General features: G+C 49.4%; 1 protein-coding gene across 1 annotated transcript in view; it reads left to right on the top strand.

The window, feature by feature from the left end:
• The first annotated feature begins 366 nt into the window (after positions 1 to 366).
• LOC115651398 overlaps positions 367 to 27,709 on the top strand; it is a 67,394-nt gene continuing 40,051 nt past the window's right edge. The window contains exons 1-7 of the mRNA XM_030562348.1: positions 367 to 465; positions 11,311 to 11,413; positions 11,508 to 11,553; positions 12,358 to 12,710; positions 22,490 to 22,723; positions 23,626 to 23,874; positions 27,364 to 27,525. Of these exons, the coding sequence (XP_030418208.1) occupies positions 12,428 to 12,710; positions 22,490 to 22,723; positions 23,626 to 23,874; positions 27,364 to 27,525 (928 nt within the window). The 5' untranslated portion in view covers positions 367 to 465; positions 11,311 to 11,413; positions 11,508 to 11,553; positions 12,358 to 12,427. The remainder of the gene's footprint in view (positions 466 to 11,310; positions 11,414 to 11,507; positions 11,554 to 12,357; positions 12,711 to 22,489; positions 22,724 to 23,625; positions 23,875 to 27,363; positions 27,526 to 27,709) is intronic.

Here is a 27,709-nt window from a genome sequence, read left to right as displayed (position 1 = left end):
CACCTACAATGGGATAACTTTGTGATATGACTTTATTCCACCCTTTCTGTTATCCTCCCATATACTATGGGCTCACTAAGTATATGTAATAAAGTTATTACCTGACTCTTTCATTAAAATAATTGCTATGTTTCTTCTAAACATACTTAGATCCTCCTGTGTGATTTCTATAGTACTGATGTCTTTATGCTATAAATATGTTTCTGCAAACTAACAACACTTCTGTAGCAAGGAGGCATGGCCCCACTCAGAAGTGGATGAGGAGGGAACGTCGTAAGCCACCAGGTGGGCGGGACCAAGAGGGTTGTGGTCCACATGCTGGAAGCAGAGGGGCGGAACGGGAAGGGAATATAAAAAAACAGCCCAGCAGCTCAGTTGGGAGGGAGCAACCGGATGAGACAGACATTTCTTCCCTGCTGCTGGACTGGAGCACCAAGGAGAATCACTGTTGCCCCAAGGACGAAGGTGAGATTCCAGGGAGCCCTGATGCTCTTAACGTGGAGGAACTGCTACCGCTACCCTTGGAGTGTATCCCAGGGAATCTGAGGATGACCCCTGGCCACAAGACATCCGAGGGGGAGAGTAGGAAGCAGCCCAGAAGAACCAGGCAATGGTCTGGTGGAGAGCGAGCCTGAAACAAGGTCAGCGTGTTGTGGGTGGGTCTCCACTGACCTACTGGTGGACCACTTTGCCACTGTCAGGGCCTGGGTTGGGACACAGTGGAGTTGGGCAGCCTGCGTCCCCCCTGCCACCTCACCCCAGGGGTGGCAGCACTCTGCCTCCTTCGGCTCACCCCTACCTGAGCCCCATAGACTGGGCTGGGGCTACAGCTCTGCCTGCAGGCCAGAGCTTTAACTGCTTGTTGCCTTGGCCCAGTGAATAGACTGCTGCAACTCTGCCTGATTGCTGGTTGCTGCCCCTCCCTGCTTAACATCTGGGCTGACAGCCTGCTACCACTTTCCCTGGCTACAGGCCAGAGCCCAGATTGTGTACTTCCTGCCCTGCTTGAAGGACAGGCCCCTTGAGAACAGTTCATTTCCCCTCCTTTTTCGCTGCTCAGAAAAGGCTTTAGCAGACCCAAATTGCGAGGAGGCATGCCAACCCCCCCCCCCCACCTGGCTCTGATATAGAGAGACGGCCTGCCAGTCTACAACTTATCATTAGAAAAAACATGCCTCATTAAGAATCAATATTGAACATTTGGCATTGAATACCTTTAGGACAGTGGTTCCCAAACTGGGGTTTGGGAACCCCTGGGGAGTTGCAAAATGTTACAGGGGGTTCTCAGGGGGGAAAATCCCCTAATGGCGGACAGAGCTGTCCCTAGGGACCCTGGGCAGCACAGGGCCAGCAGCCCGGAGCCCCTGGACTTCCAAGAGCTGAGCAGATCAAAGCCAGCATATCTATCACACTGAGGAGCTTTAAACTTCACGACTCCTTATAAGAAATGGAAAGGGAGGTGGATATTTTTTGCTGTTTTTAAAATGAAATAGGCAGCTAATATAGTTTTTAAAATTATTATGAAGAACAAGTTGAAGCTTTGCTGTAACGCGCGTTGTTTGCCTGGACTGCTCAAGCCCTGAATGCTTGTGTAGGAGGAACTCTGTGAGTTGGCTTCTTAGATACCTTTATGCTGTTTCACATCTGATACTCCGTAATGAAACATAGGAGCCTTGTCTTAGAACAGGCTTATTCAAAGTGATACAAGCTATGAAAGTGAGATCTTGGAAGAGTGGTGCCGTTTTCATAATGTAATAAAAATACTGTAATGATAATAAATAGTGTGTAATAAGCATGTCATAAAAACAAATGTTCTATTTCCAAGATCGCTGCTTTTATAATTTATACTCAGGTAAAGGAGAAATTCCCTGGAAATATTTGTTTTTAGGAGGAGGTTCGCGAGACTTGACATTTTAGTGAAAGAGTCTCACAGGTTGTTAACGTTTGGGAACCGCTGCTTTAGGATTAGTGGTCCATAGTTGTGCCCACTACTTTGTCTCTTGTGTTCCACTATTTTGATTTTCCAATCTGCTGTGAGTTTTCCAGTTCCTTGGTTGATGAAAGACCTGAAATTTAAAGGGAGGCCAGTAGCTGAATGTATAAGAGGATTATGCTTTTTCTTTCAATTTCTGTACATGTTTTGTTACCCTTTCTTTTTCTACTTCCAATGACAATGTTCATATATATATATATATATCCACTTGGTTTCTTATTATGTGTATCTGAGTCTTATGCTTATATATATCACTTGATCTGATGTCGCCAGTATTGCTACTAACACCCTATGACTCATGCAAAATGCTAATATTTTCTGCCCACGTTCAATGAAATAGTTAGCCAGGATCAAATTGCATGAGTTGGGGGAGGGATAGCTCAGTGGTTTGAGTGTTGGCCTGCTAAATCTAGGGTTGTGAGTTCAATCCTTGAGGGGGCCATTTAGGGAACTGGGGTAAAAATCTGTCTGGGGATTGGTCCTGCACTGAGCAGGGAATTGGACTAGATGACCTTCTGAGGTCCCTTCCAACCCTAATCTTCTATGATTCTAAATTCACTCAATGTCCATTGTTAAGCACCATCAGCACAAGTGTATGTTTCCATTTCTCTTTGTCTCTATCTGGAAGATACCCTCGTTGTTACAGTTTTTTTAAAACAATTTTCACAATAACACTATATGTGAACTCTGAAAATAAGTGTCTAAAAAATCACCTTCAATTCCTTAGGAATTTGCTTTCATATGTCATCTCATTACCCAATTTTTTGGTTTCCATTAATGTTATCTGGAAGTGTACATGCATAAATATAGGTTGTTGGTAATATGATAATTTCAACAATTTTATAATGATTTTTCTAAACATTGCATGCAGATAACATTTGTAATGTTTCACTACCCCAGAGAAAATCATGTTGTCAATTCCTTGAATACAACAGTGCAGCCTGTATTCTTTACATTTACAGTGCCAACAGAATAACACAGTCTTTGCACTTGCATTTTATTTTCTAAACTGCAGTCCTCAGAATTTCAAGGCTTCTATTACAATTCCATTTTCATGTATTAAAGTTATTAAAATCCCGCAATACAGGAAATTGTATCACTGGTACACAGCTGTATTTGAATCTTATGTATAAATTAAGTGCAGACAATCCCAAAGTATACCAATGGAAAACATCTTAGCACAATAACCCAATGATTTGGTGCATTGAAAGGAAGCAATAATATATTACTTTGCAGAATTCCACTCTGTGATCATTGAAAAAAGAACTGAAAATGTGGTTATACTTGCCTGTGAAGTAAAGCAGTCAATGTGGAGTATATTGTTTTCCTAGTTTCGGGACATGCTTACTTTTACACATTCCCCAACATAGCATTGTTTTTGCTGTTTAAGACTGTGCTTAACTGCCTTCCTGAAAATGGGATTTGCCCATGTTGGACATGAAAGCCTGTCAACATTTATCTTCTCCAGTTTCATTTGCCTTGGACTTCTTGACAGAGGAATCAATCCAGTCACCTTCCATGTTTACAGCTATTTCAATTACCTCATCACCTAGCCATCTTCCTAGCATCAGGTCACGAAATGCAGTGTCATACAGACCCATTTTTTTAACTTTGGTGTCCACGCTCCATGTAACCTTGTGGGTTTGTACAAATTTTGCTAGAAAAAAAATGTAACGCATATTATATGCATGGTAACACAATTACTTATTCCTCTGTTTGACCATCATGAATGCTGCCATTCTAACATGGAAACTTTTAACATGCTTCACAAATGGAAATATGTTAACAAATTGTTTAAAAACAAACATGTGATAAGCAGTAGCTTTTGAGAAACCGTTCTTTGTCTTCCCCATCCTCCATAAACACGGCATTAACATGGCTTGGATCTCTGCTTGCAACTTCTGCCACTAGACATTTCTCGTCTTCTGCGCCTGTCTTGATATAAACCCCCACTCTGAACCTTAGCGTCCAAAAGATAGGGTACCAGCATGCATTCCTCTAAGCTTAATTACCAGCTTAGAACTTGTAGCGCTGCCACCAACCAGGAATTCCAGTGCCTGGTACACTCCGGTCCCCCCCCCCAAAACCTTGCCCAGGAACCCCCAAGACCCAGACCCTCTGGATCTTAACACAAGGAAAGTAAACCCTTTCCCTCACCATTGCCTCTCCCAGACTTCCCCTCCCTGGGTTACCCTGGAAGATCACTGTGATTCAAACTCCTTGACTCTAAAGACAGAGAGGAAAATTCACCTTTCTCCCTCCTTCTCTCTCCCCCTCCCAGACTCTCCCTGAGAGAGAAAGTAATCCTAACACAGAGAGAAATTAGCCTTCCCTCCTTTCTCCCCACCAATTCCCTGGTGAATCCAGACCCAGTCCCCTGGGATCTCACCAGAATAAAAAAACAATTAGGTTCTTAAACAAGAAAAGCTTTTAATTAAAGAGAGAAAAACAGTAACAATTATCTTTGTAAATTTAAAATGGAATATGTTACAGGGTCTTTCAGCTATAGACACTGGGAATATCCTCCCAGCCTAAGTGTACAAGTACAAAGTAAAATCCTTTCAGCAAGATACAAATTTGAACTCCTCCCAGCCAAATACACATTTGCAAATAAAGAAAACAAACATAAGCCTAATTCGCCTTATCTACCTAGTACTCACTATTCTGAACTTATAAGAGCCTGTATCGGAGAGATTGGAGAGAAACCTGGTTGCATGTCTGGTCCCTCTGAGAACCGAGAGAGAACAACAACCAAACACTAAGAGCACACACAAAAACTAACAGCACACACACAAACTTCCCTCCCTCAAGATTTGAAAGTATCCTGTCCCCTGATTGGCCCTCTGGTCAGGTGACAGCCAGGCTCACTGAGCTTGTTAAGCCTTTACAGGCAAAAGAGACATGAAGTACTTCTGTTCTATTAACCCTTAACTACCTGTTTATGACAGCGCCTTCCACCTTTATCATTTTGCTGTCATCAGGCTTGTGAGATACATCACCTCCCATTTCTCCTACCTCTTCTGGGGCGACTGTTCTCCCAGTATCACTCACTGCAGTTTCTATTTCCATGTTTTCCTGCAATCTGTTTTCAGTGTCTAATGTTGGAGGCTCTTTAAATAGTTTTAAGTGGGAGATACTGTACATAAATCCTTGAAGTTTCCCCGAGATGGTTGCCAATGTAACTCTTTCCCCCTCAATAGTGGAGACTTTGTATGGTTCATGGTATGTAGGTTGCAGCAGCCCTCTCTTTATTGTTTTCCTTCTTGCATTCAGTAACATGACACTGTCCCCGGCCTTCAATATTATTTTCCCCATGTTTACAAGTCTTAGTTTTGGCATCCTCTATTTGTTGTTTATCTTGTGCTTTAGAAATATTACTAATAGCCAGGTCAATGTCAGCATCATTTCAATAATTCAAATTTATGCTGTACTCTTTGTAGTATTCTTTACCGAGTTCCTCAAAATTTGGTGGCTTTGTAAACAAATGGAGAAGGAGTTGTACTTGCAAAATGAACAATCACAAATAACATATGCACCTGAAAGCTGATGGTTTTTAAAGACACTTATCCTGGAAAGCTGATGGTTTTTAAAGACACTTATCTGTCATAAACAGATAGCTAAGGGTTAATGTCTCTTTCACCTGGAGCACCTGACCAGAGGACCAATCAGGAAACCGGATTTTTTCAACTTTGGGTGGAGGGAATTGTGTGTCTGAGGTCTTTGTTTTCTGGCTGCCTGCTTTCTCTGAGCTTTGGAGAAGTAGTTCTGTTTTCTAATCTTCTGTTTCTAAGTGTAAGGACAAAGAGATCAGATAGTAAGTTATATGGTTTCTTTTCTTTGGTATTTGCATGAATATAAGTGCTGGAGTGCTTTGATTTGTATTCTTTTTGAATAAGGCTGTTTATTCAATATTCTTTTAAGAAATTGCCCTGTATTGTGTCATCTTAATACAGAGAGACCATATGTATTTTTCTTTCTTTTTTTATATAAAGCTTTCTTTTAAGACCTGTTGGAGTTTTTCCTTACTTCAGGAAAATTGAGTCTGTACTCACCAGGGAATTGGTGGGAGGAAGAAATCAGGGGAGATCGGTGTGTGTTGAATTGGCTAGCCTGATTTTGCATTCCCTCTGGGGGAATAGGAAAGTCCTTTTTGTTCCAGGACCGGGAACGGAGAGGGGGAGTCACTCTGTTTGGATTCACAGAGCTTGTGTCTGTGTATCTCTCCAGGAGCACCTGGAGGGGGGGGGGAGGGAAAAAGGATTATTTCCCTTTGTTGTGAGACTCAAGGGATTTGGGTCTTGGGGTCCCCAGGGAAGGTTTTTCAGTGGGACCAGAGTGCCCCAAAACACTCTAATTTTTTGGGTGGTGGCAGCAAGTACCAGGTCCAAGCTGGTAACTAAGCTTGGAGGTTTTCATGCTAACCCCCATATTTTGGACGCTAAGGTCCAAATCTGGGACTAAGGTTATGATATGGTGTAGCAGCGGTGGGATATAGACAGAATCCAGAAGCCAGTAGGAATATTATATTTTTCTTTTCTCTGCTAAGGGCTTTTTAGCAGAGAGAAACAGTTTGGTTTTAAAAGGGAACCAGAGAGAATTTTTTTTTCTGCTCTTTTCTGCGGGCCAAGAGAGTGGGAATGGTTACACGTAGCCAAACCAGGCAAGCTTCCAGACTCATTCCTGTTCCTGAGCCGTCCACAGAGGCCCCGTCTGTGTTACCAGAGACCCAGACAGAGGCAGTGGACCCGGATTCCATGCCTACCACTGAAACAGCCACAGCATCTCCAGTCCCAGGCCCGGAACTGGAACAGCAACCAGCACCAGCAAGTGCAACTACATCTTCAAACTCAACGCCAGAGGGCGCCAGCGAGCCAGAACTGGCAGAAGCAAAAGACAGCCATACCCAAAAGGCTCGGCCAGAGCCTGAAATACCCTCAGGTGCACCAGCGGAGAGCGGTTCACCAGCAACGGAAACAACCCCATCACCTACATCGCTTCCAGAGGGACCAAGCCCAAGTCCACAGTCTGAGGAAGAACTGGTGACCCCAGCCTCAAGGGAACAGTTCCAGGCTGAGCAGGAAGCAGATGACAGCCTTCAGAAAGCGTGGGCGGCGGCACGGAGCACCCCACCGCCTCTCAGCTCTTCTAATCGATCCCGGTTTGTTATAGACCAAGGACTTTTATACAAGGAAATTCTTTCTGGTGGACACCGGGAAGAATGGCAGCCGCAAAAACAGTTGGTGGTTCCAACTAAGTACCGGGGGAAGCTCTTAAGCTTAGCCCATGATCATCCCAGTGGCCATGCTGGGGTGAACAGAACCAAGGACCGGTTGGGGAAGTCCTTCCACTGGGAGGGGATGGGCAAGGATGTTGCCAAGTATGTCCGGTCTTGTGAGGTATGCCAAAGAGTGGGAAAGCCTCAAGACCAGGTCAAGGCCCCTCTCCAGCCACTCCCCATAATTGAGGTCCCATTTCAGCGAGTAGCTGTGGATATTCTGGGCCCTTTCCCAAAAAAGACGCCCAGAGGAAAGCAGTACGTACTGACTTTAGTGGACTTTGCTACCCGATGGCCAGAAGCAGTAGCTCTAGGCAACACCAGGGCTAACACTGTGTGCCTGGCCCTAACAGACATCTTTGCCAGGGTAGGTTGGCCCTCTGACATCCTTACAGATTCAGGGTCTAATTTCCTGGCAGGGACCATGGAAAAACTGTGGGAAACTCATGGGGTAAATCACTTGCTTGCCACCCCGTACCACCATCAAACCAATGGCCTGGTGGAAAGGTTCAATGGAACTTTGGGGGCCATGATACGAAAATTCATCAACGAATTCTCCAATAATTGGGACCTAGTGTTGCAGCAGTTGCTGTTTGCCTACAGGGCTGTACCACATCCCAGTTTAGGGTTTTCACCATTTGAACTTGTGTATGGTCACGAGGTTAAGGGGCCATTACAGTTGGTGAAGCAGCAATGGGAGGGGTTTACGCCTTCTCCAGGAACTAACATTCTGGACTTTGTAGGACTACAAAGCACCCTCCAACACTCTTTAGCCCTTGCTAGAGAGAACCTAAAGGATGCTCAAGAAGAGCAAAAGGCCTGGTATGACAGACATGCCAGAGAACGTTCTTTCAGGGTAGGAGACCAGGTTATGGTCTTGAAGGCGCAACAGGCCCATAAGATGGAAGCATCATGGGAAGGGCCATTCACGGTCCAAGAGCGCCTGGGAACTGTAAACTACCTCATAGCATTTCCCAATTCCTCACTAAAGCCTAAAGTGTACCATGTTAATTCTCTCAAGCCTTTCTATTCCAGAGATTTACAGGTTTGTCAGTTTACAGTCCAGGGAGATGATGCTGAGTGGCCTGACGGTGTCTACTACGACGGAAAAAAAGACGGTGGCGTGAAAGAGATGAACCTCTCAACCACCCTGGAACGTCTGCAGCGGCAACAAATTAAGGAGCTATGCACTAGCTTCGCCCCATTGTTCTCAGCCACCCCAGGACGGACTGAACGGGCATACCACTCCATTGATACAGGTAATGCTCACCCAATCAGAACCCCACCCTACCGGGTGTCTCCTCATGCCCAAGCTGCTATAGAACGGGAGATCCAGAACATGCTACAAATGGGTATAATCCGCCCATCTACCAGTGCATGGGCATCTCCAGTGGTTCTGGTACCCAAACCAGATGGGGAAATACGCTTTTGCGTGGACTACCGTAAGCTAAATGCTGTAACTCGTCCGGACAACTATCCAATGCCACGTACTGATGAGCTATTGGAGAAGTTGGGACGTGCCCAGTTCATCTCTACCATAGACTTAACCAAGGGGTACTGGCAAGTACCGCTAGATGAACCTGCCAAGGAGAGGTCAGCATTCGTCACCCATGTGGGGGTGTATGAATTCAATGTCCTTCCTTTCGGCCTTCGAAATGCACCCGCCACCTTCCAGAGGCTGGTAGATGGTCTACTAGCTGGACTGGGAGAATTTGCAGTTGCCTACCTCGATGATGTGGCCATTTTTTCAGACTCCTGGCCAGAACACCTACTACACCTGGAAAAGGTCTTTGAGCGCATCAGGCAGGCAGGACTAACTGTTAAGGCCAAAAAGTGTCAAATAGGCCAAAACAGAGTGACTTACCTGGGGCACCAGGTGGGTCGAGGAACCATAAACCTCCTACAGGCCAAAGTGGATGCTATCCAAAAGTGGCCTGTCCCAAGGTCAAAGAAACAGGTCCAATCCTTCCTAGGCTTGGCCGGATACTACAGGCGATTTGTACCACACTACAGCCAAATCGCTGCCCCATTGACCGACCTGACCAAAAAGACCCAGCCAAATGCCGTTAAGTGGACTGATGAGTGTCAAAAGGCCTTTACCCAGCTTAAGGCGATGCTCATGTCTGACCCTGTGCTCAGGGCCCCGGACTTTGACAAGCCATTCCTAGTAACCACAGATGCATCTGAGCGTGGTATAGGAGCAGTGCTCATGCAGGAAGCAACAGATCACAACTTCCATCCTGTCGTGTTTCTCAGCAAGAAACTGTCTGAGAGGGAAAGTCACTGGTCAGTCAGTGAAAAGGAATGCTATGCCATTGTGTACGCCCTGGAAAAGCTACGCCCATATGTTTGGGGACGGCGGTTCAAACTACAAACTGACCATGCTGCACTAAAGTGGCTTCATACTGCCAAGGGGAACAACAAGAAACTTCTTCGTTGGAGTTTAGCTCTCCAAGATTTTGATTTTGAAATTCAACACATCACAGGAGCTTCTAACAAAGTTGCTGATGCACTCTCCCGTGAGAGTTTCCCAGAATCCAGTAGTTAAAAAGTGTTCTTAAAATGTAAAAGTCTGTTAGTTATATACTTAGTAGTATATGTAAAGGTGCATGTGTTGTATTAATCTGTTTATTTTCAACTTCTAGAAGGAAATCGCCGCCAGTGAGCTTCCCCACTGTCTGCAATTTGGGGGGCGTGTCAGGCTTTGTAAACAAATGGAGAAGGAGTTGTACTTGCAAAATGAACAATCACAAATAACATATGCACCTGAAAGCTGATGGTTTTTAAAGACACTTATCCTGCAATTATCTGAGACTAGGTCTGGGAATGTTGCTTCAAAGCCATACAGTAGTCAAAAGGGTGACATTTTGGTAGTTATGTTTGGTTTCGATCACAAAGAAAATGTCACCAAGAAATTCATCCCAATCACTCCCAGTGTCATCAACCAACTTCTGCAATGGTCTGTAACAAATGGTGATGGATTATTGAAGGGGCTATCTTTACTGAGACAAATTATATGGAATCCAAAAAGGCATAAGGAGAAGGCCATCCTAGTGCATTAACATGCACTGCATTCATTGCGAATTAAAGGCCATATTATGTAGCAATGATAAAAACAGATAATGATAAACAATTATCTTTGGCTCTCTCTTTATAAGATTTCTTAAGTTTTTAAAGGAAGTGAAAGAGACTTGTTATCATGTATATGCAATCCACACTGGAAGGAAGGTAAAAAAAATTTCTGAAGAAATTTAGTAGATATCTCAAAGTCCAAAATTCATCTTTATGCTTGTCAAGGTGGTATTCAGATTTAATTCCTTTCTCACTTTCTGGCAATGCAGACATCATGAAACCTAGCTTAGATGGAATAATAAGATGACAAATTCTTTCATGAAAATATTACTTCAAGGGAAGGGATTGTACATTTTACAGCAAAGGTAAAATTATTATTCTTTGCAATGTAAATATAAATTTTGCATTTAAAATGTAAATGACATATTGCAGGATTTAGTTTTATTCCAGTACAGACCCAACTGGCGATGGTTTTTGTCATCTCAGGCCAGTAGTATCTTGTGCTCAGGGCCATTGTCGGTTTGACTGTTCCTTGATGTCCACCCCATAGACTGTCATGATACTGTTCAAAGAGTTGTAGGGCTTGTTTCATGGTGTGCATGACAACGGTTCTTTCTTTGGCAGAATGGAAAAGTGCCCCCTCTGATAATCAGAGAAGATGGTGATGTGATGCTGACATCACCTGCTGCACTTAAGCCATGATCAGATATTTTCAAAGTCATAGATTCATTATAAGGCGTATGCATATGAAAGATATCTGAATGCAGAATGGGTAATCATGCCTTTGGTAAGGTGGGGTGGGGCGGGATCAATGTCTTACTATAAGTAGATGTTGAAAAAAATAAACTAAAAGTAATTGCTCAAAGAACATAAATGGACTGTTTGTAGGATACCCTGGATGACATACTTAGGAAAGACAAATACATTTTAGACTTTTCTGGTAATATTCCATTTCATACACTTTTGTCAGGTAACTGAGAAATACATTGCTACAGCGCCTACATATGTAGGCAAAGGAGATTTTTCTTGGAAATGTGAAGAAAACTGTGATCCTAATCCTGGTCCCAGAGAAAGTAAATTTAACACTTCAAATAATCCCCATGTTGGAGGATCAGGACCATCATGTACATGCTGAAGATTCCCTTGTGTTATGTGTCTTTATTACAGGAGAAAAAGAACCTTCCAAAGAAAAGTTTGCAGCAAATCGACATAGGTTATTATTGCTTTATTCATTCCTTCAGGAGATGTGTTATGTCTCTTATTTGTGCCTTTAAGAATGGAGCCCTGGGAAGCCCATGCTGAGAGGTACTGTCTGAGGGGAAACAACCAAAAAAAACCCCTCTGCACCTCTCTCATTTTTGCAAACACTGGTGTCTCAGTCCACCAGGGTAATTTGCTCCCTCTGCCCCTGCCTGTGCCAGGATTTTGCCCTCTGTCACCCTCTGCAGCGCCTCACCCCTGGGTTTAACTGCAGCTCTTTCTTCCCATTCCTGATTTTGCCCCTCAGCCCCTATCCTAACCCAGGCTCCAGAATGACACTTCCCCCCAATCCTAGTGAATTCCCACCCTCTGCTAAGACCCTGGCCACCCTCCTCCGATTGGCTCCCTTTGCCATATTATAAACCCTTGTAAAACTCAGTCTGCAGCAGGGCCAGCTCTGGCCTTTTTTTTTTTTTTTTTTGCTACCCCAAGCAAAAGAAAAAAAAGGGCAGCCATGTTGCCCTAAGATTGGCTGGAATGCTGCCCCATAGAATCTGTCGCCCCAAGCAGGAGCTGGCTCGGCTGGTGCCTGGAGCCGGCACTGGTCCGCAGATTCTCATGCCAAGTGACGGGAGGGTGAAAGGCAGTGGTATTAGCAGATGTTACTGAGCCTGCTCAGCTCCTGTGCATGCCGGCTGCACCCTAAGTAGCAAATTCATGCATTTTCCAGCTGTTGCTGGGCATGCTCAGACCACTCCAGCAAACCAGGAGCGGAACTGAGCAATGTGTAATTTCCTGCTGCTGGTTTCTGTCTCAGATGCAACAGCCGTTCTCTGTCTCTGCAGTTCCTGTCTCTTTGAAGAACCATCGCAAGTGGCACTGGCAGCATGGAGCGGGCCGAGAGAGAACTGCTGGCGACCCTGGAAAAGCTGGGAGAAAGGGAGCTGCAGAGATTCAAGGACAAATTGAGTGAAATCCAGCCAAAGAAGGGATACCAACTTCTCCCCTCTGGGAGCCTAAAAGATGCCGATCCCCCAGCCCTCACGGACCTCCTCCTCCTCTTCTATGGGACGGACTATGGGGCGAAGGTGGCTGCAGAGGTGCTGAGAGCCATCGACCAGAGAGTCCTAGCAAAGAGAATTGAGAAACTCATTAATGCACTGAGACATGGTAAGGAATGACCCAGGGAGACTGGCCCCCAGTCTGTTTCTTTCCCTGCAGCCTCGCTGTTACAGGTGGGATACTAGCTAGAGCTGTCTGCAGTGCTGTTGTCACCCTGTTGGTGCCGGGTTTCCGGGAAATGGGCGGGCGGAAGCCCAATCATTGCTAAAGGATCCCCCCCCCAGCCTAAGGGGAGGAACTACAGGACCTCAAAAACTCAAGGGATTTTGGGGGACAACTAATAAAAGAACAGGAACAGGAGAGTGGTCAAAGGGTCATAAGAAGGGGGCCTGACGGGGACACCAAGCAGAGAACCCCGGACAGCGGCCACTGCTCCTCAAAGGCATCAAGGGAGCCAGTGGATGCCGCCCAGAGGAACTCCACCCGGATACGTGAATGGACTAAGGATCGGAAACAAGCCCCACAGTCACCGGAGTCTCCATTGGCCAACCTCCTCTCCCTGGTTGAGTAGATGGCCATTTTAGCCAGGGTGAGGAGGAGGTTGACCAGGAGGTCCCGGGACTTTGTGGGGCCACGGAGAGGGAGTGCATAGAGAAGGAGATGAGGGGAAAAATGCAACCAGAAACGTAAGAGGATGGCAATGAGGAGCCGGTGTAGGGGCTGCAACCTGGCGCACTCTAAGTAAACGTGCGCCAGGGTCTCCCTCACGCCGGAGAAGGGGCAGATGTCCGGGACAGGGGTAAACCGCACCAAGTACACGCCCATGCTCACGGCCCCATGAAGGAGCTGCCAACTGATATCCCTAGTGGGCCTTGGGACCAGGGTGGAGTAGAGGCTGACCCACCGGGGCTCCTTACCCTCCAGAGGTGGCAGGAGGTCCCGCCACTTCGTATCGGGATGGGACACAAGGGTGAGGAAGTGAAGGGTGTGGAGCACGAGCGTGTAGAGCTGTTTCCTCGGCGCGGTTTGGAAATGGACTGGCTGCAGGTCGTGCAGCCGGCTTGCGGAGAAGGGGCACGGGGGGGCTGGTCGGGCCTACGGGGCAGAGGCCCGATGAAAAGGTCCGGAGGGCTTGGGGTGGGGAGTGGGAGGGGCGTGCCCTGCCGCAGGACCCGGTCGAGGTAGGCCCGAGCAGAGGGCGGCAAAGCGGCCTCCACCTCCTGGAGTACGCGCCGGGGAGTGCAAGGTCTGGAGAGCCCCATGCGGTGAGCAAGCGTCAGGGGATCCAGCCAGCCTCCCCGGTCGTAGTCCAGGAGGTCTCCGACCCTAGTAGCTTCTGCCAAGGGTGGGTGTATCTATTGGGCATCTGGGAAGTGGGCGGGCAAAGCCTGCCCACTGCTAAAGGATCCTCCCCCAGCCTAACGGGAGGAGCCACAGGGCCACAGAACCCACTGAGTGCGGGGGACAACTAATAAAAGAACAGGGACAGGAGTGAGGTCAAAGGGTCAGAAGGAGGGAACCTGACGGGGACACCGAGCAGAGAACCCCGGACAGCGCCCACTGCTCCTCGAAGGCGTCAAGGGAGCCAGTGGACGCCGCCCAGAGGAACTCCGCCCGGATGCGTGATCGGACCATGGAGCGAAAGCAAGCCCCACAGTCACCGGAGTCTCCATCGGCCAATCTCCCCTCCCTGGTCGCGTGGATGGCCTTTATTGCCAGGACGAGGAGGAGGTTGACCAGGAGGTCCCGGGACTTCATGGGGCCATGGATAGGGAGTGCGTAGAGAAGGAGGTGAGGGGAAAAGTGCAACCAGAAACGTAAGAGGATGGCTGTGAGGAGCCGGTGTAGGGCTGCAACCTGGCGCACTCTAAGTAAACATGCGCCAGGGTCTCCCTCACGCCGCAGAAGGGGCAGGTGTCTGGGACAGGGGTAAACCGTACCAAGTACACGCCCATGCTCACGGCCCCATGGAGGAGCCGCCAACTGATATCCCCAGTGGGCCTTGGGACCAGGGAGGAGTAGAGACTGACCCACCGGGGCTCCTCACCCTCCAGAGGTGGCAGGAGGTCCCGCCACTTTGTATCGGGGCGGGACACGAGGGTGAGGAAGTGAAGGGTGTGGAGCACGAGCGTGTAGAGCTGTTTCCTCGGCGCGGTTTGGAAACGGACCGGCTGCAGGTCGTGCAGCCGGCTGGCAGAGAAGGGACGAGGGGGCCGGTCGGGCCTACGGGGCAGAGGCCCGATGAAAAGGTCCGGAGGGCTTGGGGTGGGGGGTGGGCGGGGCGTGCCCTCCCGCAGGACCAGGTCGAGATAGGCCCGAGCAGCGGGCGGCAAAGCAGCCTCCACCTCCTGGAGTACGCGCCGGGGAGTGCAAGGTCTGGAGAGCCCCATGTGGTGAGCAAGCGTCAGGGGATCCAGCCAGCCTCCCCGGTCGTAGTCCAGGAGGTCTCCAACCCTGGTAGCTTCTGCCAAGGGTGGGTGTAGCAGGGTCACCAGCCACTCCAGCCCAGAAGGGGTTGGAAAAGCCCTGCTGAGGGCTGGGGCTGGGCAAGGTAAAACCCTGGCTGATTGGGGGAAGTGGCTGCAACTGGGACCATGCCCCAAACTGAGCAATAAGGCCTTATAAGAAGGCCAGGGAAGCCAGAAGGATCAGTCTTTGCCTGTGGAGGGAGATGGGCCTGGCTGCAGGGAGTCAGACACAGGGTACCTGAGTGGAGCAGGGCTGGGGAAAGGCTGGGGAGCTCCAGCCTGGAAAGCCTCAGGCTGCGGTCTAGCATTGGGCCAACAGGTCCTGGGGGTTCCAGAAGGCAGCCCAGGCTAGGCTGGGCAGCAGGTCCAAACCCAACCTTGCCAGTGATGAGTGGCTGATACCACAGTCTGCCCCAGGGTGTGGGGCTAGACGATGACTGGCAGTAGCCTGATACTGAAGCAAGATGTGAATAAGGGTTGGGGGTTCCCCAGGGAAGGGGAGACCCTAAGACTAAGGGGTTACTGCCAGGGGGCAGCACCCCAGGTAAATGGGGCACTGGGGTCCAGGGAGGGGCATGGGGGGCCAGAGGACAGGCAGATCACTGGCCTGCAGAGGGCGCTCCGGGGCTGGAATGAGCTAATTCACAGAAGTCACCAGCAGGAGACCACGTGGGAGTGAGTCTGCACCTCTGCAGTGGGGGTGAGGTAATATCTTTTATTGGACCAACTTCTGCTGTTGAGAGAGACCAGCCTTTGAGCTGCATGGAGCTGTTCTTCAGCCCACAGCTCTGTGGAGCTTGAAAGCTTGGCTCACTTAGTTGGCAGCAGAATTTGTCCAATAAAAGATATTAACTCACCCACCTTGTCTCTGTCATTAGCTAGAGCAATGGTGTGTGTTTGTGGGGAGGGGGGGAACGCCCTCTCAGCAAAAGAGGTCCCGGGGGAGGGAGGGCACAAAGAAACTGCGATCCTGTGGGTCCCACAGGACCTGCTACTATACTAGCAGGAGCGGGATAAAACTGGAGTGGGTATTGCTGGGCGGGACTAAAAGAATAGCCTTCCTGTGCTGCAAACAACATGAACTCCCCAATCGGCAGCTGCTGCCTGGGAACTGCCTTCAGCAGTGACACAGGAGTAAGGGTTTTTTTCAGTTTACAAGTAAAGGGGGGAGGGGACAAATTCCGTGAATAGTAAATGGGGGGGATGGCTCCCAAACCTTCCTGGTTTACCTACCACCCTCTCAAAAACTGGTGGGTGAGGTGCCACATGCAGATTTCTCCTTTTTGTGAACATTTGCAATTTTAACAGGTTGAATTTAAGTATCAACAGATCCCTAGCAAAGTAAGTTTTGATTGTGGCCGGTCGAGTTCTGCCTGGGGAAAGGTTTCAGAGTGGCAGCCGTGTTAGTTTGTGCCAGCAAAAACAACAAGGAATCCTTGTGGCACCTTAGAGACTAACAAATTTATTTGGGCATAAGCTTTAGTGGGCTAGAACCCACTTCGTCAGATGCATGGAGTGGAAAATACAGGAGCAGGTATAAATACATAAAAAGATGGGAGTTGCCTTACCAAGTGTGAGGTCAGTCTAAGGAGACAATTCAATTAACAGTAGGATACCAAGGGAGGAAAATTAACTGTTTTGCAGTGGTAATAAGCAGAGAGAGTTAGAAGAGCAGGAAGTTTGGTCAGGGAACTCCAGGGGGACAGTTAAGATTGGGCATTTTTGAGCTGGTCAGGAATTTTGTTTGTTTGTTTTAAATAGGGAAATGTCAATTTCACAAAACTGAAATTGTCAGGAGCTGATTGATTCTGATAAAACTTTCCTCAGGGCAGGCTTGTCAGGTCCAGCCTGGGATTTCTGCACCAAGAGAGACCCAGCCCAGAATAGCCAGGTGGTCAAGGCACTCATCTGAATCAGGCAGAGCAGAGACTTAAACATGAGCCTCCCCCTTCCCCGGTGAGTGGCCTGACCAGCTGGCTGTTGGCTACTCTGGGATGGGTTGCTCTCTCTCTCCCATCCCCCTGGTTTGTGCTGAAACCCCTTGAAATGTCTCAGTTCATTCTGATGCAGAACAGGAAACTTTTGAAACCACAGAAAGAGTTTCCAGCCTAGCACTAAGGAAGTGAGAGGGAGGTGATAGCGGCTGAAGGGCAGAGGGGGCTCAGGTGTGTGTGTGCGAGTGGGGGAAGGGCAGGGAGGGCTCAGAGGAGAGAGATAGAGAGGTGGGGCATTTTGGCTGGAATTGGGGTCTTTATTGGGGAACGAGGCAAGTTAGAGCTCCAAATCACCTTTCTTTCAAGACTTCAATTTCCCAGGTCCCCTCAGATTCCCTCTCAGCCAGCGAGATCTGCCAGTCCCACTGCTGCCCCGGCCTCTCTGTAGAGTCTTTCCCACAGATCTGCTCCTACTCTGCTCTCACAATTTCTCCCTCTTGGGTATGGCTACACTTGCTGCTGCGGGAGCGCTCCCACGGCAAAACTTTGAAGTGCGAGTGTGGTCGCGGCGCCAGCACTGGGAGAGCTGCAGGTACTCCACTTCCCCATGGGGATTAGCTTACAGTGCTGGAAACCGCACTCCCAGCGCTGGGGCACTGTTTACACTGGTGCTTTGTAGTGCTGTAACTTGCTGCGCTCAGGGGGGTGTTTTTTCACACCCCCGAGCGAGAAAGTTGAAGCGCTGTAGAGCGCCAGAGTAGTCGAGGCCTCAGTTGAGGAACCCCACAGCTCTCCTCCATGGGGCAGTGTGTGATTCAAGCAGGCTGCCTCTCTGCCCTCTCGCCTTTAACCTCTTAGTGAGGAAATTGCAGTAGATTTCTCTCTGCTTTGGGGAAAGAAGCTGCAGTGATTTACAGAAGGGTGGAGGGGAGCTAACTCCTGTCCCCACTCCATTTGTATCTCACTCACAAAGGCACCTTTAATTCAATCAATTTAGCACGTGCTAAGTACACCTTGCCTTGGCTTGACTAGAACTTCAGCAGGCATTGGTTAGATGGAGCTGGCTAACGTGCTCTAACACACCTTTAATTCCTAGTGAAGACAGGGCCAGTGGGAGGGGAAAGAACACAACCTCCATCTCAGGGATCCCTAACAAAGAAACCTCCCCGCTCTCATTCCCAGCTCGGCAATCTCCTGGGCCCTTTCATGGGCAGAACCAGCAAAAGAGACAAGAAAACAAACACACATTCCCAGAAGATGCATTGCTCTTGCACATTACTTCTCTGCACATTTTGATCCCTGTAATAGAGCGCTCATCTGGAGCGTGGTGTGCAGTACTGCTCACCCCTTGTCAAGAGGGAGGTTGCAGACTTCAAGGGGCTTCAGAGAAAGGTGATAGGAATGATCAAGGTTCTGGAAGACTGGACAGGGACTGTTCACCTTACAGAGGTGACTTGTTCACTCTACAAAACAAAGAAGGGGGTAGAGAAGAATGATCGGGGTGTCTGTTCTCCCTCTGTCACATCTGCTACTGTGGGATTCTCACATCTTCCTCTGCAGCATCTGGTCCTTTCCACTCCTAGAGACAGGACACTGGACTTGTAGGACCTAGGGTCTAATCTTGTCTGGCCATTTCTGTGTTCCCAGAGCTTGGCATCTGTTGGTTGACATATGTTTGAATGATTGCATGTGCCCATACCACAACAAGTATGTGTGTGCCCAATGCACAGTTTTTGCTGAAGACTTTTTTTCCCCTCACTGGTACCCATCGGGGTGGAATGAATGCCCTCTGGCACCTCACACAACTATGTGCAGGTATAAAGGGCAATATTGGTCCAGGGTCTGAACATCCTCCCGGTTCAGACAGCACCATTGACAGACGCTATCCCACTATTTGGCCATTGATTATGTCCATTCTACTCTGCGTGGAAGTCAATCGCGATGGACCGTTGAGTCTTACAGGTCTATACAACTGGGCTATGCTATCCCCCTTCTCTCCTCCCCACCTACCTTATCGCTTACCCCATCCCTCTTCAGGGGCCATTCTCACTAGCATCTGCTGCGAAAGGAAGTGAACCATCTTCTCCAGCTTGGTGCTGTGGAAACTGTATCTCTGCAACACAGGGGGAAAAGGTTTCCATTCCCACTACTTTTTGACCCAGAACTAAAATGGAGGACAATGTCCCATTCTCAACCTCAGGAAACATAACAAATTTGTCCTATCCCAGAGGTTCAAGATGGTCACTCTAGGCACGATTTTTCTTGGCTGGAACAGGGGGACTGGTTTTCAGGCCTTACCTACAGAACTAAACTGGGAGGAGTGGTAGATATGCTGGAGAGTAGAGATAGGATACAGAGGGACCTAGACAAATTAGAGGATTGGGCCAAAAGAAATCTGAAGAGATTCAACAAGGAGAAGTGCAGAGTCCTGCACTTAGGATGGAAGAATCCCATGCACTGCTACAGACTAGGGACCAAGTGGCTAGGCAGTAGTTCTGCAGAAAAGGACCTACGGTTACAGTGGACGAGAAGCTGGATATGAGTCAACAGTGTGTCCTAGTTGCCAAGAAGGCTAACGGCATTTTGGGCTGTATAAATAGGGGTATTGCCAGCAGATTGAGGGATGTGATCATTCCCCTCTATTTGACATTGGTGAGGCCTCATCTGGAGTACTGTGTCCAATTTTGGGTCCCACACTACAAGAAGGATGTGGAAAAATTAGCAAGAGTCCAGGGGAGGGCAACAAAAATGATTAGGGGGCTGGAGCACATGATTTATGAGGAGAGGCTGAGGGAACTGGGATTGTTTAGTCTGCTGAAGAGAAGAATGAGGGGGGATTTGATAGCTGCTTTCAACTACCTGAAAGGGGATTCCAAAGAAGATGGATCTAGGTTGTTCTCAGTGGTACCAGATGACAGAACAAGGAGTAAGTGCGGGAGGTTCAGGCTGGATATTAGGAAAAACTTTTTCACTAGGAGGGTGGTGAAGCACTGGAATGGGTTACCTAGGGAGGTGTTGGAACTGCCTTCCTTAGAAGTTTTTAAGGTCAGGCTTGACAAGCCCTGGCTGGGATGATTTAGCTGGGGATTGGTCCTGCTTTGAGCAGGGGGTTGGACTAGATGACTTCCTGAGGTCCCTTCCAACCCTGATATTCTATGACATGTACTTTCACATTACCATACATCCCACTCACAGATGATTCCTCCGTTTCATGGTAGGCAATGACCACTATCAATACAGGGTGCTCCCTTTTGGTCTATCTACTTCACCCAGGATCTTCTCCAAGACCCTCACAGTTGTCACAGCACACCTTCGGAAACAAGGAATAATGATTTTTCCAAACCTCAACGATTGTCTCCTGAAAAGACCTACACAGATCGCTACCTGCATGGTTTTCCATAAAGACAAAATTTACCTTCACTCTCACCCAAAATTCCTTACTAAGGTGGTTCCAATTTTCATCAAGCAATTTACTTACCTACTTTCTTTCCAAAGCTCATAAACATAAAAATGAGGAAACGTTCCATATTTCAATATTGGAAGAGCTTTTGCATTTTACCTTGATCTAACCAAGCCACTAAGATCTACCTCGCAACTATACACTGTGGTTGCAGATAGAATGAAGGGCAGTCCAGTGTTCTCGCAAAGAATCTCTTCTTCAATTTCCTCTTGCATTTTTTCATGCTATCACTTGGCTAATGTGACTCCTCTGAGTAAGGTATTTGCCCAGGCAACCTGGACTCATGCATCTTCTGCAGTTTGTCTCGCTCATGCTTGGACATCTGTAAGGTGGCAGTTTGGTCATTAGTCCATACATTCACTCTCATTATGCCATCTCTCAGCAGTCCAGGGATGATGCCAGAATTAGTTGTGTGATTCTCCAATCCCTGTCCAAGTAGCCTCCAAATGCACCTCCAGTTTGAACTGCTTGTCCATTCCACTACATGTGACTCACATGTGCAGTCACTCAAAGAAGATATGGTTACTAACCGACTCATACCTGTTGTTCTTTGAGATGTGTTGCCTGTGGCCATTCCACAACCTGCCCTCCTTCCCTGCTCTACACTCATCCCTCCAGGAAGAAGTAACTGAGGAAGCAGGGGTGGCTCTTCCCTTTGTACTCGCACATAGTGGTGTGAGGCTGCAGAGGGTGCTTGCGCTATCCTGAAAGGTACCGCTGAGGGAAAGAATCTTTGACAGCTGAGTGCCCATAAACCTACAGTGGAATGGACGTGGGCAACACACCTCCAAGAACAACAGTTATGAGAACGTTAGTAACCTTCCATCTTTCTGCCTCTCTCCCTTCATTCCTTTTATTCTGTATTTCCCTGTGATATGTTCTTTCCCTCCTACCCCATCTTTTTAGGTGTTGGCAGAGCACAAGTCACTTACTATCTCAGCATTATCAGATTCTCTCTCCCCATCCCCAGTAATGAATCCCTGATTCCCAGACCTTTGTTCCCATCCAACCTTGATCTTTCCCTCTCTCTGCACTCACCCCTCTATCCCCATCTATTCACCCTACCAAATACCTACACACCACTTCCTCAATCCCCCCACGTTCCTACTGCCCTCCTCAGCCAAATGCCACACACATCTCACCCCCAACACAGACCCTGTGCCCAGCATGTACTTCTATGTGGTCAGGAGCTGGGGGAGTGATGGTGACTCCTCAATGCATAATCCATCCCCAAACTCTGCTCAGATTTCTAGCTAAACAGCAGCAAAAGCAACCAAAAAAGGTGAAGGTGAGGATGGTCTGGGAACCAGAGGAAGTCCCTCTGAGGGACAAGGATCTTAGACCCCAGGCTTGGGGTTCCCTGTGTCTTCATAGCTAGCCCAAAACTGAAACCAAAACCCCTCCATTAGGCTCTCTCCCCCTCCGTCTCTCCCCCTCTTCCTTTTTCCAGTTTCCTGGGCAAAGGTGTCGCCTTGTCCCACCTCCTTCCTGGCTCAGGTACCTTCCCTCAATTAAAGTCATCCCCTGCTCTCCCATCCCCCATGCAGACAGTCCCAGTAAAACTAGATGACATTCCCAGGTCAATCCGCCCCACTCCCTACTGCGTCACAACTCCCTTAAAAGTGTGCATGCCTGCCTAATTCTGTGTGTGCTTGTGTGTATATGTGTCTCCTCACTGCTTTGTGCCCACGCACCAGGAGGAGGTAGTGCTGCAGCCTCTGGTCTTCCTCCTCCCCTGCAGGATCTGATCCCGGCCACATCAAAACAGCCAGCACCAGCAGCTAGGGTAGGGAAACAGACAATGGTTTGGTCCAGATAAACATTAAGTGGGGATTCACAACAGGAGGAGGACGCTTTAGAGGAAAAATTCTTTTAATTGTTTCCTCCCCAGCCACAGAGGAGGCAGAGTTGGGAGGAAGGCGTGATAAGTTGGGAGGACATGACTACTCCATCCATTGCCATGTGCCACAAAACATATGTTCCCTAAAATCATTAGTTCAGGATTTATTTTTAATGACTCCTCAGAGAAATTCATTTTCAAGCGGCAGCTGCTGCAGCATGGCTACGCGAGAGGAGGTTTCATGTATGCGAAATACACACTGAACAATGAGCAGTACCAGACAATCAGAGCTGAGAAAACCAGCCAGGAGAAGATGCGAAAGCTGTATGAGCTGATGCCAAGCTGGGGCGAACTGCAGAAAGACCGGCTCTACGAGGCACTGAAGAAAACAAACAGAGACCTGGTTGAAGAACTGGAGGGTAAATAAAAGACATCAGGGAAATCCGCTTCCCATGCTCCCCATCATGAACCCTGATCCCATCCCAAGGGGGACACTAGATCACCTCTCTGGCTGTTTATCCCTCGCCCAACACTGCAGCATCAGAGCTTGGCACGGATTATTACGTCACCCTCACGACAATATAATGTGCAGTGAGTCTGTGGGAGCATTTGCCCCCACGTCTGAGATTATTTGGTGTTGTTGGGTCCATTCCAGACAGAGCCGGCTCTGGTTGCACAGTGCAGAGCTGGGCTGCACATTGCCTATTGGTCGGGTCTCAGTTCCGTTCCTCTTCCCATCCATAGGAGCTACACACCCACTTCTGACTGGGGGATTGGGTCCCTGGGGGTTGCTTTGGCTTGTTATGTAGGTTGGGGTATTTGTAACCTGCCATCAGATTCTAACCCCCCCAGAATATAGGAGGGGTGAAGTTTGGCCCAGGCCAAAACCCCAGATCCAATCTCTTTAACCAAAGAGGACGGGTCTGAATTAAATCAGGCAGTGAGGGGTGGAACTAGAGTAAGTGGTGGGGTTGTATTTACCTTCCCCCTCCTCTCTACCTGGGACCACCTACCTTCTTTGTTGGATAAGTGACATTTGCCCCCATCCCTGCTCATGTCTCTTTCAGGGTCTGGATTCCTTGTGATGATGAAGCAGGTGAGGGGAGAGAAGGAACTCTTGGTCCCAGAGAGAGGGGCAGGGCCCATCCAGGGGTGGGGAATCACAGAATTGCTCTTCATGTGATCCTGGGGGAAAATTCACCCTGGAGACGTTTTCATGGGCAGGGAGGAGGTGGAGCCAAGGCCCTGCATGCCCCCCTCTACTCTGTGGAGCACTAAAATCAGCAATTGCCATTTATTTTAATGAAATGTCTCTCTCCAGAGGAACACTTTGTTGACCGGCACCGAGAGAAGCTGATCCAGCAAGTCTCAGAAGTGGACAGAGTCCTGAAGCTACTTCGGGGGCACACACTAACCCCTGAGCAATACCAGAGCATCAGCACTGGGAGATCCAATGTGGAGAAAATGCAGAAGCTGTATGAGCTGGTGCCGAGCTGGCCGAGGAAGCGAAAGGACCGGCTCTACCGGGTACTGTGGATAACAAACAGCGCCCTTGTTGATGAGTGTGCAGGTAGATAATTATAATCTCTTTCCTCAAGGCAGAGTTTTCAAACTGTGAGGCACATTTCCCGCCTTCCCTCGCCTTCGGAGGGTGTGAAGGAACATTTGGGGCATGAGTGGCAACGCCAGGTGGCTAGTGCCAGCCCCACACTGACTCACCTCAGTGGGGACACCCAACCTGTGGGTTAGTGTCAAAATCCACCATGACTGCACCGATTTCTGCCCCCCAGCAGCCTCCCCGTCCAGCGCTGGCCACCCTGAGCACCCAACATGGGAGGAGCAGGCATTGACCCTGCCATAGCAGCTGCAGTTACCCTTCTCTACTGGAGAGCCACCAGGGACTCTGCAAGTGGAAAGTGGCACCACAGGTCTAGTCACTGTCCTGCCACCAGAGCCCCTTACCCACCCTGGCCCATCACTGCAGATCCAGGGCACAGAGCCCTGTCCTCTGCTGGGAAGAGCCTGTGCAGGGCAAGCAGATGGGGCTGCGCTCAAGGGCTGGGGACAGCAACAAACTGTGTTCCACAGGGCGCCAGTGCTCAGTGGGTGCAGCTATCTGCTCCCCTCCTGACGTTGGCCTTTCAGCTCAGCTGAACACAGTGGTGGGTGGGGGAAAGGCAGGGATGTGAGTCCAGGCACCCAAGACCACCCTAACCACTGCAGGGAGCAGAAGGCTTCCTCAACTGCCATATGGTGAGTACTCGCCCCTGGCAGGTACCAGACACCCCTTGTGGGTACAGGGCACCCCTGTCCCCTTAGAAAAAGGGGGGCATGCATGTGACTTGACTCTCCAGAAGGTGGTTCATCATAAAGTTTGGGTACCTCTACATTAGAGAGTTGCAGGCTAGTGTGCTGTAGGTTTACACCGGTTTGCCACACATTAACTGGCCATCTGGACAAGCCCGTTAACATGTGTATTGGCCCACAGCAGCCAAAGGTCCTTCTTCCCTCACCGTACAAATGGGCCACTGTATTTGCTCTTTATTCCCAACTACAGTTCCATGGCAGTTGATTCATGATTCCTGTCCTAGATTCCTTTCACTTCCTGTCCTAGATTCCTTTGTGCAGTGTCACTGCCTGGCTGTTTGTCAGCTGCCACATCCCATCCCAGAAGTGGCTGCATTTCAGCACTAGATTAAAAGCAATTCTGTGAGTGGGTGGGTGGCAGGGGAAAATAGATATTGGGCCAGATGGGCCCATGAGTTTGATCTGGGGTGGCAGGGAGCAGGTGGGGTCCCAGGCTAGACAGGCCATAGATCTGATCCAGTTCTCATCCTAGCTCCCCAGGGCTTTATAACTGTTAATTGTGTCCATGGGTGAATCCATGACAAAGGGGGCAGGATCCATTTTCCTCACTGCCCTGTGCAGAGTTCAGCAGCTTTCACTCTCACTGGGCTATGAGGGGATCCAGCCTATGGGGGGTTCTGGACTGTAGGTGACTTGTCCTCTCTCACTTGTGCTCCATGAGGAACCAGGGCCCGGTGTGTCAGGCCTCCAAGGCTCACACTATGCTCCTGAGTGAGGGCAGCCAAAGCACCAGGCAGCTGGTGGGCTGGACACCACCCCAGAGATTGCAATGCCCCATCCCCTCCTCTTTCCATCTCTGCATAGGCCCAACTTACTGAGGCCGTGCAGGGACAGCAGCATCGTTTCCCCCATGGCAGTGAGCTCCTGTCTCTTTAGCCAGGTCTTGAGGACTGGAAGGGACTTTGTCTGAGCTTAACCAATGGCTCTGATGAATTGCTGGGGAGAGCCTGTGAGGGGCACTAGGACAGACCATGCCCCCCCAAGGAGAGCCTCAGTCCTAGGGCAGCCAGTCCCCCCTCAGGCTCTGGGCATCCCCATCTAAGGCGCGAATTTCCCCACCCACCGAGGAAGTGGCTGGAGGGGCCCCACTCTGTAGACAGGAATGTCCGACCCCCACGTGTCCCCAGCAATTTCCCCCATCCCTAGGCCAGCTCTTCCCAGTGCCCGGACGCCAGCAGAATCTGCCTTCCAGACGTCAAACCCTGGATGGTTTTTCCTCTCCTGTGATTGGCTGCTTGCTTCTCCCCCACCTGCCAATTACAATCCTCTGTGAAATCCCTGCTGACCTTATTCTCTCGGATTGGCTGTTTGCTCCACCCCATCCCTCCATCACAGCCATGTCCCCACTGCTGAGTTCACTCCCTTTGCCCCCCCTCCCCGGCTCCTTTTCCTCTGCTGTTACATCCCTCCTCCCTTCCTCACCTTTTCTCACTCCCTCGCTCCAGTGGACCCATTCGTTCCTGCCATCGCCCCACATCCATGCCCCTGCCTTGCCTCTTCCTACCACTGCTCCACCTCTTCCCCCGAACCCTGACCCTGCTTGCTCCTGTCTGCCTGCTTCCTCCCCTCCCCTCTTGCTCATACCTAAGGCAGGAAAAAACTGAGGTGTAGTGTGTGTGTGTGTGTGTGTGTGTGTGTATGTGTGTGTGTGTTGTGCAGGGGAGTATAGTGTAGGAAGGGATGGATAGGGGGTGAGTGCTAGACAGCCACGTAACCTGATTCTAGCCCCTTCAGAAATTGGGAGGCAGGATGGAGTTTGACCCAGGCCAAAACCTCAGGTCAAATCTTTTTTACCAAAGAGGGCAGGGGTGTGAATTAAATCAGGCAGTGATAGGTGGTGTCTAGAGTGCGTGGTGGGGTTGCATGTACCTACCCCCTGCAATCCACCCTTGAGCTCCTACCATCTTTGCTGGGTGAACAGCATTTCTCCCCTTCCCTGCTCATTTCTCTAACAAGGTCTGCATTCCTCCCGCTGAAGAAGCAGGTAAGGGGAGAGAAGGGACTCTTGATACCAGAGAGAGGAGCAAGGCCTGCCCAGCAATGGGGAATTGCAGAAGTGTAGGACTGAAAGGGAGCTCATCATCATCTATCATCTAGTGCAGTTCCCTGTACTCAAGGCAGGACTAAGTCATAACTGGACCATCCCTGACAGGTGTTCGTCTAACCAAAATATGGGAGCTGGATTGAGGGGCTCCCATGGGCTGGGAGAGGAGGCCAGCAAGATCCCAGGGTGTGGGGTGGCCCTGACAGGAGGAAGCTCATGCCCCCAATATGGCCCCTTGGCACTAAGATCTCTTCTGTTCCAGTGAGTCAGCCCTTGCGTGCTCTCTCTCCCACTTGCTCTCTCTTGCAGGTGCCAGTACCCCAGCACAGGAGCTGTCCTCCAGAACTAGCCCTGGAGCTACACATGAGTGATAAATCAGCCAGCGGGATTAACCCTTAGTGAATCACACTGGGGCTGTGCAGGGGAGGAGGCTGCACCATGCACATGGGCATTGGGTCAGCACATCCCCCTGCTTATCGGGATGGGAGGGTGAGTCGAGGCACAGTTTGTCCAGGAGCTCCCCCTAGGCAGGGCAGCTTTGCCCCACCCCAGCTCAGGGCTCTGGCTAAACAGCCCTAGGTAGAAGCTGAAGGAGCCTTGCAACCAAACCCAGTGTTTAAGTGGGTGTTTTTATGTCCCTCGGCTCAGAGGAACATTTTGTGGAGCAGCATCGGGAGCAGCTGATTCAACGCGTCTCTTCAGTTGACGCAGCCCTGGATGTGCTGAAGCGGGGCTATAACACATCGTTCGAGGAGCAGCCATACTCGCTGGTGCACTCACCATATGAAAGCCCCATTGAAGAGGTAGAAGGTAAAATCAAATAGGGGAAAATAACTTCCCACTGCACTCCAGGAGGCTGCACCCCAAACCCCTCACACAAGGGTCCCTAGCTAGGGGTTGCCAACTCCCCCGGACCAGACGCCATTTTGTGGCAATGGTGTCCCCATTTTCAGCAATGGCGTCCGGTCCGGGAGCGTTGGCAACCCGATCACTA

Source organism: Gopherus evgoodei, chromosome 4, assembly GCF_007399415.2.
Source record: "Gopherus evgoodei ecotype Sinaloan lineage chromosome 4, rGopEvg1_v1.p, whole genome shotgun sequence".
Lineage (NCBI taxonomy): Eukaryota > Metazoa > Chordata > Testudines > Testudinidae > Gopherus > Gopherus evgoodei.
This window is presented reverse-complemented; position numbering and strand designations above follow the sequence as displayed.